General features: G+C 40.5%; 1 protein-coding gene across 1 annotated transcript in view; it reads left to right on the top strand.

Annotated features, from left to right (window-relative positions):
- COLQ (collagen like tail subunit of asymmetric acetylcholinesterase) overlaps nucleotides 1–12,338 on the top strand; it is a 41,248-nt gene extending 28,910 nt beyond the window's left edge. Inside the window, exons 11-16 of the mRNA XM_030445492.1 lie at nucleotides 2,257–2,344; nucleotides 4,077–4,216; nucleotides 6,870–6,989; nucleotides 7,589–7,709; nucleotides 10,010–10,112; nucleotides 12,204–12,338. Coding sequence (XP_030301352.1) covers nucleotides 2,257–2,344; nucleotides 4,077–4,216; nucleotides 6,870–6,989; nucleotides 7,589–7,709; nucleotides 10,010–10,112; nucleotides 12,204–12,273 — 642 coding nt within the window. The 3' untranslated portion in view covers nucleotides 12,274–12,338. The remainder of the gene's footprint in view (nucleotides 1–2,256; nucleotides 2,345–4,076; nucleotides 4,217–6,869; nucleotides 6,990–7,588; nucleotides 7,710–10,009; nucleotides 10,113–12,203) is intronic.
- The last annotated feature ends 1,047 nt before the right edge of the window (nucleotides 12,339–13,385 follow it).

Here is a 13,385-nt window from a genome sequence, read left to right as displayed (position 1 = left end):
GGAAAACCAGGTTTTACTCTGTAATTTGTGAACTAGCTATTTCCTTCCTTCTTTTCTATTCCTTTGGAAAAAAAACACAACGAAAACGAAAGTGGCATTTTAAATCTCTGTGGGTCTGGCTGCTGCCATTAAGTGCTGTAGTTGTCTGGCTGTTTGTTCAGCTGAGAGGATAATTTCCATCTACAAGGGGCCGTTTCCTGTCTCTTGATCCAGCTGACAGCCCCAGATAAGAGCAGCTAAATTAGGAAGGTGTTACTTCCACTTCCATTTTGAGATACATCTTGGTCTTGGCTACCTCACCGACTTCTTCAGCTCTGCCCTGCCTCTGAGCCAGGCTCTTCCTAAAAGGTGGCCAGGAGATGGGGTCGCAGATCACAGCCTTACTGCCCTCAAACTCAGATGTAATATCCAAAGCTTTGTTATTTGGCAATTGACTGTAAGGAGCAAGTTCAGGCTTTTAATCTTGATAAGGAGGAATGACTTAGGGCTTTAGATAAATGTTACTTTGAAAGAAGGGAGAGGAATATAAATATTGCCCATGGGAAAATCTTTTCTGAATGCCTTGGGAGTATGTGAAAAAAAAAAAACCAACCAAAAACCAACAACCAGCTAGCAAGACAAAGATAATTAATATAAATCTTTTCTGCTACTGTTTAATCTCACTGTGCACAGCAAAAGAGCACTGAGTCATCATTCCTCCAAAGCAGGACACAGAGCAGACAGCTCATTTTCAGGCAATATGTGTTCAACTGGACCTGGCTTGCCTCTGCTGTGGTGAGGGAAAGAGATTTCCCTCCAAGACTTCTTGGGGGCTACAAAATCCTGTTCTGCTAATTCCATGTTGTATAATGTAAGAAGTAATTAGGGATCAGCACTACTGATGTTCACATAAATCCTGGAATATTTTGATGGTACAGAGCTTACATAATAGGATTAAATGAAGCAAATATTCAATTAGTTCTTTAAGGGTCATGACAAAATCTACCTTCCTCTGTTGAAATGGTCTAAGTGACACTGGCATGCATCCATGGGATGCAAAGTATTATGTAACAACAAATCATTTTAGCATATATTACTATCTATGCTTCATTACTCTGAAATTAGACATGCAGCCACTCATCATGCAACCATGAATACACACTAACCTGGAATTACACCATCTTCAAGGAACTCGTCTCCTTTGTTCTTAAAGGAAAGCTTACATAACCTAGAGCATTTTTGTTATCCTAAATGATGTATATTATTACAAAAAGATCAAACCTGGTATTTAAACTTTAAGATATATATAACACTTCTGAAATATAAAGCTGAGAAATTCAAACCTTGGACAGTATATGATCAGGAAGATAAATATAGCTATTTTTAATGTGTCACCATAATAAATCCAGGAGCAAAAAATAGGAAGGTGCTGAACAGTTCTAAGATGAAACTTCCAAATGCCTGAGGGTTTTGCTGGATAAACAAGTTCTCATGAGGGAAACTGGGGCTGATTTTACAGAACATTAGGTATTGTATGGTGACTGTGTGTAACCTTGTCTCCTATAGGTAATTTTACAACATTTTGGAGGGACACCATCTGTCAGCATGATGCTGCCACACACTAGCTTGCACTTTGTAAAGCCAAGCACTTGCTTGTCTTGAGATGATTTGTTACCATAGCTCATGATGAAAGTCAAGGAGATAGAAGTGTCCAGGCATCTAAAGTACTTCTGAATACAGCATGAGTGTCAAAGTCCTTAGTGTGCTTCTGAAACACTGCTCTCTAAAACTGGGAAATGTCACTGTGGAAGCCCTTGCCAAAGTCTTTTTGAATTTTTTTTAACCCCTACCATCCCCTATTTTGTATTAGTGCAGTAAGTAGGGATTTCCAGGGTGACTGCTTCAGTTCCACCAGCTCTTTCTTTCTGAGCTGCACTGACTGCAAAAGAGCTACCAGCGATAAAAAGGACTCCTTAAAAAAGGCCACCAAAATGATTGGAGTCAGAGCACTTTGATTACTGACTCCACACAGAGCAGATCTGCTGGGACCATTCACTTTTAGGAGCAGAAGTCCTGCCTGGACATGCTTTTCTGTTTCCACAAAGAAGAGAACAGCCCCTCTTCTCTGGGGTGGTGGCTGCCAAGTTCATGCTATGTGCTCCTATTGGCAAATATTTTGGCTTTCTTGAAAGGGAAGCCAGTGCTGGCTAGAAAAGGTTTTGTATTATTAATAATTTAGCAAATAAATGGATGCCTCCTCTCTTCTAGGGACTAAAGGGAGACGTTGGACCTGCAGGTGTCATGGGTCCACCTGGAAGGCCTGGTCCTTCTGGTCAGCCAGGGCCCCCTGGACCTTCAGGATTAGGTAAGCAGGAGATAAGGTGCTATCCTAAACTATGTCCCTGCTCCCTGGCCCTTCCTGACTCATCACAAACACTTACACAGACCCCTTTTTAAAAAGTACTGGGCTCTGTTTGCTTCTCCACTGACAGCAAGGAGAGGATTTCTCCTGAATGCATCTTTATCCATAGTAAGGACTAATTTTAAAGCAAACATTATGGCTTCTGATGTTTCCAGTAAAACAAAAAACATGGTCTTTGTGGTATCTGTGTGACTTTGTTAGATGGGGATGATGAAAAGCCATCTGGCAGCCTTGGAGGGACTAGTTAATCTCCATCATCAAAGGTCTGCTGCTTCTCCAGATATCCTGGCTAGCAGTGAAAGATTGCAATTTCTAATCAGCCAGGACATACTCACCCTGTGCATCTCTGTAAAAGAAAAACAGATGAGACTCAAGTCACAATAGCAAAAAGAAGGAAAGAGAAGAAAGGGGATAGAAGTCAGAGTGTAAAAAAGGGTGGTGATAAAAGCCCACTCTTTTGAGTTAGGTGCTACTGCAATTGAGAGTTCTGTAGGAATTATAAGAAAAATCTTTTAGCTGATAATTGTTCAACTTCAAAGCTATACATGGTGGGCTGACTGTGAGGCCAAGCATAGACATGAAGGACAATATGAGACCCACAGTGTTCACTAACAGTAAGTCCTCAAGGACCTGAAAAGAAAAGCAAAACCAGTTGGAAACTACTGTTGGCTCAAAAGGACACCACTGCAGTCAGCACTGCAGATGATCTGTTCAATGTCCTCTTCCATTTTGCTTTTCCTTTTTCTTCCCCTGCTTACATCAGTGGGCAGGAGGGATCTTCTTTCTGGTGATCTGGAAATGGTACATCTGTGAAACTGGGGCTTATTCATAATCTTCATGTATCTCATGTCCCCCATTGTGAAACATCTTTATCCTGAGTATAATTGCAAGCAGTTTTCAGAGGGCAGAATTTTCACCATGCCAATGGGAAGGCAGACTGTAATCTCAAGGTTACTTTCTAAAGGCTTTATTCTATCCACAGAAAGTTTATGTTTCAGGCTTGTTAATCTTTTTCCTCTAGAATATAAATTCTGATCCTAAATGACCTTTCTGTAATGATGTCACTCCTTGCAGCATGAACATATTGGCTCATAGTCTAATTCTGCAGAGTATAAAGCATCCTTGCCAAAGTTTGAAAGTCAAAAAGTGTGATTTTTTTTCATTTTCATTTGTAGCATTCCTGTATTTCTGGTTGGGTTTTCTTGTATATTGGCCTCTGAAACAGCATTGCTCAAGTGATCTCACAAATGCCTAATTCCAATGCATTGTGGATGTCTATAAACTTGGTGCCTGGGTACTTTAGAATGATCTGTGTGTTCATCATGATCTGAATTTCTCTAACTTTAAACAGGTTGACATTAACCTAGAAATCCTAAGCAAATGGCCTCTCTGTCTCTGTTAAATTGGTGGAAAGAAATTTTTTAATTTACCTGAAAAAAAAAAACTATAGTGGTAGAAACTCTAGTTTTACTCCTGATGTGCAGGAATTTGTGGTCCTGGTAACTACATCCTTCATTTCCCAGTGGGCTTGGCAGGAGATGTACATCCCTGAAAATGTATGTAAATTCCATGATGTATCCACTTGACCTGTACTTTTCCCACTAAAGCTCTGTGGTGATGTTTGTGTTCTGTGTGTAAGTCTCATAACAAGGCAACCTGGTATTTTACTTTCTAGGGCGATTTGCAATAGGACCAAAAGGAGAAAGAGGGCTTCCAGGGCCTCCAGGGAGATGTCTCTGCAGACCCCCACAGCATGTGAATAACCCACCATATCAGGAACCTGTGTTTGGCCATAATTATCCAAAGGTCCCTGCGGTAAGCAGATTTTCTAAAAGACTATGTGAGAAGTTTTTAAGTACTTTTATTGTGAGAGGTGGTGTAGTCGCCAATATTTTGGATTTACAAACTTTTTCTCAAACCTGTGGATGCTCTCTTTCACCTCCTACTGTGCATACATAATCTACTCTTTTTTTTTTCCTGTAAATTGAGTTGTATTTCAAATTGCTCAGTGAAATAAGCATCTCTTTCTAGCTGATTTTTTATATCTTCTTCTACAAAGTCAGTGATTTCAGAACTGAGGTCAAGCATTCCTCATATAAGATAGAACTTTCTCTCAAAGAACAGACCCTTCACCTTGGACTAAAACAGAGTTTCCATGAACAATTAGAGTCAGACTTCTGAGTTCCTGTCTTTAGACATGACTTTATATAGCTCATTTCAGTCTCTAGCCTTCTGGAAAGCATTTTTATGAGCAAATTGGACAAAGTGCTTGAAAGGACAAGTCATTGTTGGGAAGTGACCTAGCAAGCCTTCATCTCTGATTTCTTTGGGATTTGTAAAGACTATTTCTGTACTATTCCCACAGCTGGCCTTATTGTTCTGTGCATTGTAATACTTAACCAGCAATGAAAATGCTGCTTTGCTGCTGTGTAACAGCATAGCCCAGACACTCCACTCACACCTATAGATATTGAGGGTGTCTGGTTGACTCTGAATGACAATAAGCAGCAATTAGCTTTGTTAACTTTCCCATCTGTCATGCAGTCAGAAAGCTGTTACAGTGTGTGAAAGGGACAGAATCACAACACTGTCCATTACCTGGGTCATTGAACTCAATCTTTTGCATGAGTGCTGCAAGTATTGTCAGCTGCTCGCTCATCTTTATCTGTGTTGCATTACAAAAAAACCTTTATTTTTGACAGAGAGAGGGAAATGCAGGAAATAAAGGTGCATATCACACCATGCTGCACGCTATTGCAAAAAACCTCTCATGGACTTGACCACATGGAGAGCTCGAATTATAAATTATAAGTTTAGTGATAATATGTATAGGTCTTGTGACCCTTCTTTTCCCCATGGCACAGTTTCATATTAGATCTTAAAAACCAGTATTAAGAGTGTAACTACCTAAAATATAAGTACCCTACACCATCTCTATGAACCCTCATTGGATGATGACCATCAAGTGCCATTTCATTCTCAGACATGTGGGATGAAGCAAACTTCAGCTCAGCTCTGCAAGTGGGGCACTCACAGAGCAGCTCTCTCCCTGTCCACTCCCCCTGTTTTATTCCCTCGAATGTCAAGATCAGGAGGTCAGGCATTGCTATTACTTATTTTGTTCAGATCCCCACGTAGCAGGTTTGGAGCTTGCTTTGTACCACTTGAAGACTGGCTATTGCCAGGTTTTCCATAGCTGCACATGGAAAAGACCCTGAGAGAGTGCTCTGTGTCCCCAGTCCCTGTGCTGTCTTGTGTGGTTTGCCACAGCAGCATCCCACCCCAGCATTTTTCACCTGCAATCACCAACTCACCCCTCAGGGGAGGGGAGAGGCAAAGAAACCCTGGGTTTCTGTCACTGGCTAAGGTTCTTTCAGCTTTTTAAATCTTTTGCAACTCAAAGGCCGATACCTGTAACAGAGAGTTTCAGAGAGCACAGATCTGTTATTGATTTCAAAAGAAATCAGAGCTCTGAGGCTGGGACTTGAGCTCCTGACCACAATTGCAGAATCAGTTCTTTGCTGGCTTTCTATTTCTTTGCTTTCTTTCATTTGAGCTGAAGGCATTTTTATTCAATGATGTTACAATGAAATTAGCCTTTGTTGGGGGCTGTGGGAGTAGTCTGTTGTGTAAAAATCTTGGGGTGATTTATTTTTAAAAGAACCAATTATGTTTATGCTGGTGGGAATCAGGCTCAGCCCTAAATCTGTTTTGCTCAAAAGCATTCCATTTGTTTTTTCTTAATTTAAAAATGGTTTGAATCATGCTAAAATTAATTTGATTAAGCTGCTGAAAGAAGAGACTGTTTCCTAATGCCCCTTACAGTCAGTTTCATGACCGAGACATTAAAATATTTGTAAGAGAGAAGCTTGACCTAATTTTTCTGCTTTGAACAAAATTTTTTCTGTTTAACTGAAGACTTGACTTTAGACTAGAGTATATTCATGTACAGAAATATGCATTTCAATAGCAACTAAGCAAAGTACAAACTAGTAGAAAACAAGGGAAGGCTGCACTAAGTCCTGAACATGCCTAAAAAATTAGAGACAAGCCCACATAAAGCACTTATGCCCATATAGATTTAGCAATTTTTTCCAGCATCTAAACATTTGAGCATCTGAATTCTTTTCTTAGCAGTGATTGTGCACAAGTATTTTCATGAGGATTACCCATGGATGTGCATTCTGAAACAGGGGCCATTGGAGCCATGGATAGAGGCTCAAGAAAGACCATTCTCCTTTGGAAACCCTTGTCTCTTCTTACCAGTGGCAAAGAAGCCTTTTATGCTCTGGTAGTCCATGGGTTTTCTCACCCAGGGCTAGAATACCATTCTGATTCTGAAAACAACCAAATCATTTTCCTGTGCAATTATTTACAGATCCATATATCAGTTTACAAAACTAGATTCCATGGTAATCCAAAATACTTCTTGAGAAGATTACCAATCACCTCTTTTTCTATATTCTAGATTTTTGTAGTGAATAATCAAGAAGAATTGGACCGGTTAAACACTGAAAATGCCTTAGCTTTTAGAAGAGACCAGAGATCTTTGTACTTCAAGGATACCTTTGGATGGCTACCAGTCCAGGTGAAAATATGACTGTCATCTCAGAAAACTTGTGTGTGTATGGTTTGTTTTTAAATACAAAGCCTACTTCTGTACTTATATCATATAGAGCCAATGAGACAGATGGTGAAAGAGCTCGTTTTTGAGTATTGCCATAACTGTACCTAAATCTGTGATTTTTTTTCACAGGAGTCTTAATTACTAAGGTGTTAATTCATCAGTGTTGCAGGTTTTGCTGACCCCCCCTAAGAGCCAGGCTCCAGTGGTGAACAAACTGGGCCAGAGTTTGGGGAATTAGAATAGTAAAGAGCATTTGTTATTTAACACAAAATGAGGTAAAACTCACCAGGGTACAAAGTTGCTGGAAACACTGACCCTGAAAACCAAATCCATGTGTTTCCTTATTGCTTCAAGGAGCTAAGCCCTGTTTGAAATCAGCAACAGGATCCTTTCTGTGTCCACTGGACTTTGAATCAGATTCTGTGTAAAAACTGTGAGCCACTGAATAGTGGGGTATGAAAAGCTGGTTGTGGGATCTGCCTCCTAGAGTCCTTCACCTCTGCTTGCTGGGCAGGCTGCTGGTGGCTGGTTCAGTGACCATGGTGTGTTTCTTTGGCCAGCTCACCCCTTTCTACCCTGTGGATTACCACTTCGAGGTTGGCGGTACCTGCGGAGATGGAATCGTGCAGGATGGGGAAGAGTGTGATGATGGCAACATGGTTGTGACTGATGACTGCATAAGTAAGTTACAGCACGTCAAGAAGAGCCTCCTTCTACCAAAGAAGGTTCATTAGTTGTTTCCACAGGGCACACGGCTGGGAAAATCACACAACTGTTTTACTCAGGAGAGCTTATGCTCTGGTTGGACTGAGTGGAGGCACTGGGAGGGGGAGGTACAAAGGCCACAGTGCCAAAACTGAGGTCCTTCATGTGTGTGTGGATGCCACACAGCAGCACAAGACAGAGCTGATGCTAAGTACTTCTCCTGCAGCTTCTTTGAGGACCACGTATCTCACTGAACAGAGGTGTCTGTCCACAGTCAAAGCAAACCCCCTGTGTTTGAGAGGCCACACACAGCAGCTGGTTTACACATGTGCCTTCCATGAAGGCTGCCAGCTTTCTGGGATACCTTTGCACTGCACCACAAAAACCCTCAGGATACAGAACAAAAATGGCTGTTTTCTAATCATAAACTACCCTTGGGTCCAATAAAACCACTTCAGGTTTTGTTATTCACTTGCACATGGCAAGGTTCACTACCTTCACAATTAGGTTTAAACAACATTTGACTTTTGTCTGGTCAAGCTTCCTTTCATTTTGCTGGTTGTTGATAGCAAAGAAGATATGAGCATATAATCATACAAGCAGCTGTGGCAACCTTCACTTCTACCTTTCAGCTACTTTTGCCTCTTGATTCCTTCCCCAGAGCACTCTACACCATCTACAGCTGACACACAGCAGGTTTGAGACTCTGTTGGTTCTAGCCAAGGGATGCTTCTTCACATTTCAGAAAAGGTGTCAGCCAGCACTGAAAGATGCAATTTTTCTCTTCCATTTATACAGCCCTCCAGTTTTTAGCCTGACTTTGAAAATGAGGTGTATGCAGCCACACTCTATGTGAGTTTGTCCATCAGCATCCTTCCCCTTATAACTTAGGAGACCCAGCCAGCTTCTCAATGACAACAGTAAACAGATTTCAAAGGCCATTCAATTGCAACAGGTATAGGAAGACACATAAATGCATCTCTAAGCTTGCCTGACCACAGAGTAATCCAGTGAGAGAGGATGAGAACTCCAGGCTCCAGGCATGAGAAAATGATTCAATTACAATTTGCAATCAGCCATGGGGAACAAGCATGCAGGAAAATAGTCTTTGTTTGTTCTAATGTCTGCAAAATTGTAAATCATGAGGCACATTGTATTACTTTGTGCTATACACTGGCCAAAGCTTCAGGTCAGTCAGGGACTTGAAATATGTAGACTTCTGACACCGGTGTGACCCAAACAGCACCGAGTCACTCGGAAATGAGCACATTGTCATCATTCTGCTCTTGTGACTGAACCAAAAGAAAAAGGTTAATCAAATGTTAAATAGATTTAATTGTAAAATAGGCTCATTGTTCTTAGAAGCATCAGTTTCTAACAAAGAGATCCTTGGTGCATTTAATGAACAAGTCCTTTTTGTAAATAATCCGCTTTAACTCTTATAAGCTCCCTATTTTTTAGTATCCTTTTAATCTGTTGCTTAACCGTGTCTCTGAGAAGATACTAAAGGGATTTTAGCTTAAAGAATTTTGCTCAAGTAATAGGGTCATACTCAAAAAGCTGAAGACATCAGAAGCAAAGTCCAGTCGCTAAAATAGCAACCAAACCCACAAATTACTGCAGCCCATGTGCCAGTTCCCATGAAAAACTGTCAGGATGCCAACTTATGCCCAGGTCAGTAGGAGCCAGCAGTGGGAAAAACACCTTTTTGACAATCATTACATACTTTTTTTTTTTTTCCTGATAGACAAGAAATAAGTCTACATCACTCAATTCATGTCTGCTCACTTGCAGTAAACACACACAGATGCTATGCAATATTGGGTGAAGGTCTAAGTTGTGATTTTCAAACCACGTAATGACCTCAGAGTATTTTTTTTAAATTGTGACCCCAAATCATGAATGTTAACTGTTTTTTATGTTTCTTTTAATTTGTTTTGATAGTAATTATCTATGTTAATAATTATTATTAGAACAAATGCTGTTGTAACTGGTGCTTCTGCAGTAAATATTTTTACTAGCTATCCATTCTTTCCCTTGGCTACAGAAATAAGGCTAAAAAACACATAGTCTTGTAGTGCAGAGTACTACTTCTCCTAAGATACCCTTCTTCAAGGATGTTCTCAAAAAATGTCTTGTTTCTTCCAGGATGTTCTCAAAAAATATCTTGTTTGATACTTTACCCTTGAAAATCTAGTTCCACTTACCTCATCTGCCTTTTTTACATATGAGGTGTCCTGAAGGTATTTTTTTTTTGTGTCTGTATTTGTCACTAGGATGCCGCCGTGCTTACTGCGGAGATGGCTTTCGACACGAGGGGGTTGAAGACTGTGATGGGACAGATTTTGGTTATTTGACATGTAAAACATATCTCCCTGGGTATGTATGAGCAATCTTCACTTTGGTTCAGGGTTTTGGGGGTTTTTTGTTTGGTTGGTTTTTTGGTTTTTTTTTTTTTTTTTTTTTTTTTTTTTTTTTTTTTTTTTTTTTGTTGTTGCTGTTGTTGTTTCCTTTTTTCTCTGCCAGCTTTAAAACAGAAAAGCATTACCCAGTTAAACTTCGTTTCACTGGGACCACAGGAGGTAGTGGAGGAAAAATAATCTATCAGATTCTTTCTGCATATCATGAGCTTTAAAGGCTAAATCTCATCTCTCAGTAATAAGCATGTGCCTCTTACTGTGCAAAATGAATGAAGGTCACACAGATACATGTTTACCCATTGCTTGCAAAGATTTCCTCATGTGGTGGCGTAATTATTGCATTAATATTCACCCATAACATACACAGAGTAAGAAAACCTGTGAAAAACAAATGGCCACACCAACAGAAGAAAAAAAAAACCTGAAATCAAAACTTCCACCTGCCCTTCTGTCATCCTTACACTTAGTGGGTACTCCAGATCACATATCAGCCTTTCCAAAGGCCAGGAAGTTCACTCAAGAGCAAAGCCATGTATCTTCTCAGCAATGTCCTTCATTTAAAACATCTGCTTATTGTTTACTTGCCTTCCCTGCTTTTATTTAAGCAGCTTCCTCTGGTCAGCATTTGGCCTCTAGCAGGAATACCTCTATTTAACTGTCAGGTATTGTTACACACATTTAATTTGCAAATGAGATTATGTGCAGAGCCCTCATCATTCATGGGAGAATGATGTGCTAATTGACAGGAATTAAAAAAAAAACCCACAGGATGCCTTTGTAAGGCAAGTGCTTTGCTAATCCTTCCACTGCAATCATTGAAGCTCTCCTGGTGTAAGAGGTTACAAAAATCGAGACCAGAAAACCTGACAGCCTGAAACATTTGTCAGAGATCTCCTCTTCAAACAGTGTGAAGATGTTTGCTGTGGGGAAAACTATTCCCTTCTGAGAGTCTGAGGTTTGGTGCCAAAAATAGCACCACAAAAGCCTGAGAAATCTTTGTGATTTTCACTTTCCGTGTATAATCTGCGAAGAGCAACTGAGATTCTTTGGGTTTGTCTGTGCAGTCTGCAGATTATCTGCTAAATTAAAGAAAAACCTGTGACTCATCAGTAAAATGGGATAAGTATGTGAGCATGGCATTCCTATGGAAGATTCACCTCGAAGTATCTTTTCCTCTAAGAGTTCTGCTGCAATTCCTTTTCCCATCACTACTTTTCCCAGTCCCCAGATTGCTCTTCATATTACACACATTTTCACTTCAGATTTTATGTTGGGTTTGTTGTTGTTGTTGGGTTTTTTTGGGTTTTGTTGTGGGTTTTTTGGTTTTTTTTTTTAGAATCTTGGTTATCCAAGGACATAACTTTAAGGATTTCCTTCATGGCTGCTTAATCCACAGCTTGTGGATTGTCTGACGGATGAGTTATTCACTTAGGCATAAAATAGCAATAAAAACTCATCAAAATGTTTATATTATTAACATCTCTGGTCAGGTCTTCAGCAGGTAGAGTCACTGCATCTCAGTTTAAATCAGTAGAAAGAAAAAATCAGTGGTTTCCCTTATTTCGCAAGGAGCCTTCTATGTCCCTTCTAAATTTATTTCAAGGAAGGACATGTGTCACTATAATTTTTTCAAGTACATGAAAAATAAGTTAAAGAACTGGCACAGTCCCACCTGCTGGAACTGTTGTAAGTAACTGGGAAAACACTTAACTCAGGGCCTCGGATACTTCATTACACAGTTCCCACACGTGAGTACTGAGGCCTCCTGCACCCACCCCCAGGGAACACACAAGTCTACTGCCAGTGGGGATTTTTTTTTTTTATTAATTGACAATACTGAGAATTAAGTCTTTGCTCATACTTTCTCCTGGAGTCTTATTTTGCTAACAAGGAGGAGGGAGCACAGTGATAGAAATCCCCCTCTTATTTTGGTTCCCATGTGTTGGGACATCCCACATGACATTTTCTGGTGTTGTTCACTCCTACAGAGAGTTACGTATGATGTGAACTATCACATACTCTGAAACTGAGATACTCTCTTTCATTTTAGGTCTTATGGAAAATTGCGATGCACTTCCTACTGCTACATTGACTCTACACAGTGTCGGTTCTTCACATGAGAGGAGAGGAGGTGGGGAGCACCCCACATGTAGGGGGGTGCCAGGTGCTACACTGTCATCTATCTAAGAAGGACTGGGACAAAATAAAAAAAACAACCCACCCACCTCTGTGTGAAAACAAAGAGACATCATGCTGCTGATGGCCATTTTGAGATTTTTTTTTTTTTTTTTAATGAAGTCAGAAAAAATAGGACCACTGCATCCTGTCTTAATAGAGAAATGCCAAACTGTGTTTGCCAGTAAGACTTTCATGTGGCTGTGGGTGGCAACTTCTCTCCATCACAAATGCAACTCTAAGCTACTGGAAACTGAATTTCACTAACCAGGAATATCATGTAACAATTACCTCAACATAGCACTGTTAAACCTACGTGTAAGCTCTTCAGGGTTTTTGTCTTTAAACCTTCTCAGCATAAACACGGAGCATATCTTGGATGCGGTGTTTATGGAGACTTTCTCTGCTATTACTATGAGGACTTTGCAAGAGTATCCATGTGAGTGATGACTTCAGTGACACTAAGGTGGGTCAAAGTAGAAGAGGCTCACCCCCAGTAAGTGCTTTCAGGATCAGCAAATTAGCCAAAAAGTCCTGTTAAGTTCACCTTCAGGCTGTTTGGCTGTGCATGCCTGTATGCATGCAAGGAAATGCAAGCAGGCATAGGAGGTCTCAAACTGTGGACAAACACAAAGGACCCAAAAATGGTCAAATAAACTGTGAAAAAGCCAAGAAGCTCTCTCCCAAGAGGAAATCAGACAAGGAGGGAAGATATAGAAGCAATATATTTCTGTATTTTTCACCTCTGTTGAGCTGATTGGGTTCTGCTTGACCCTGAAGGGGCTAAGACAGCATCAGTCACCTGCCTGAAACCAGAGGGTGACTATGTATGCATTGCCTTCATTCTGGTTTCCACACTGGAAGATCTTTTCATTTCCATCCCCTTGTCCATCATTATTCAGTTACTGATGTTACCCTGTCCCCTCTCTCTCCCTCCTGCTCACTGTTCTGACCCCATCTTGTCTGGGGTACCCCCTGGTGTAAGTTCTCGTTTTTGTATTGCTGTAAACCAGATCTTGGAGTAGGGTCTTTATGGTTGTTCATTCATTCTGTGTAG

This window comes from Calypte anna, chromosome 2 (genome assembly GCF_003957555.1).
Source record: "Calypte anna isolate BGI_N300 chromosome 2, bCalAnn1_v1.p, whole genome shotgun sequence".
NCBI classification, from domain to species: domain Eukaryota; kingdom Metazoa; phylum Chordata; class Aves; order Apodiformes; family Trochilidae; genus Calypte; species Calypte anna.
Note: the sequence above shows the minus strand (reverse complement) of the source record. Positions and strands in the feature narration are given on the sequence as shown.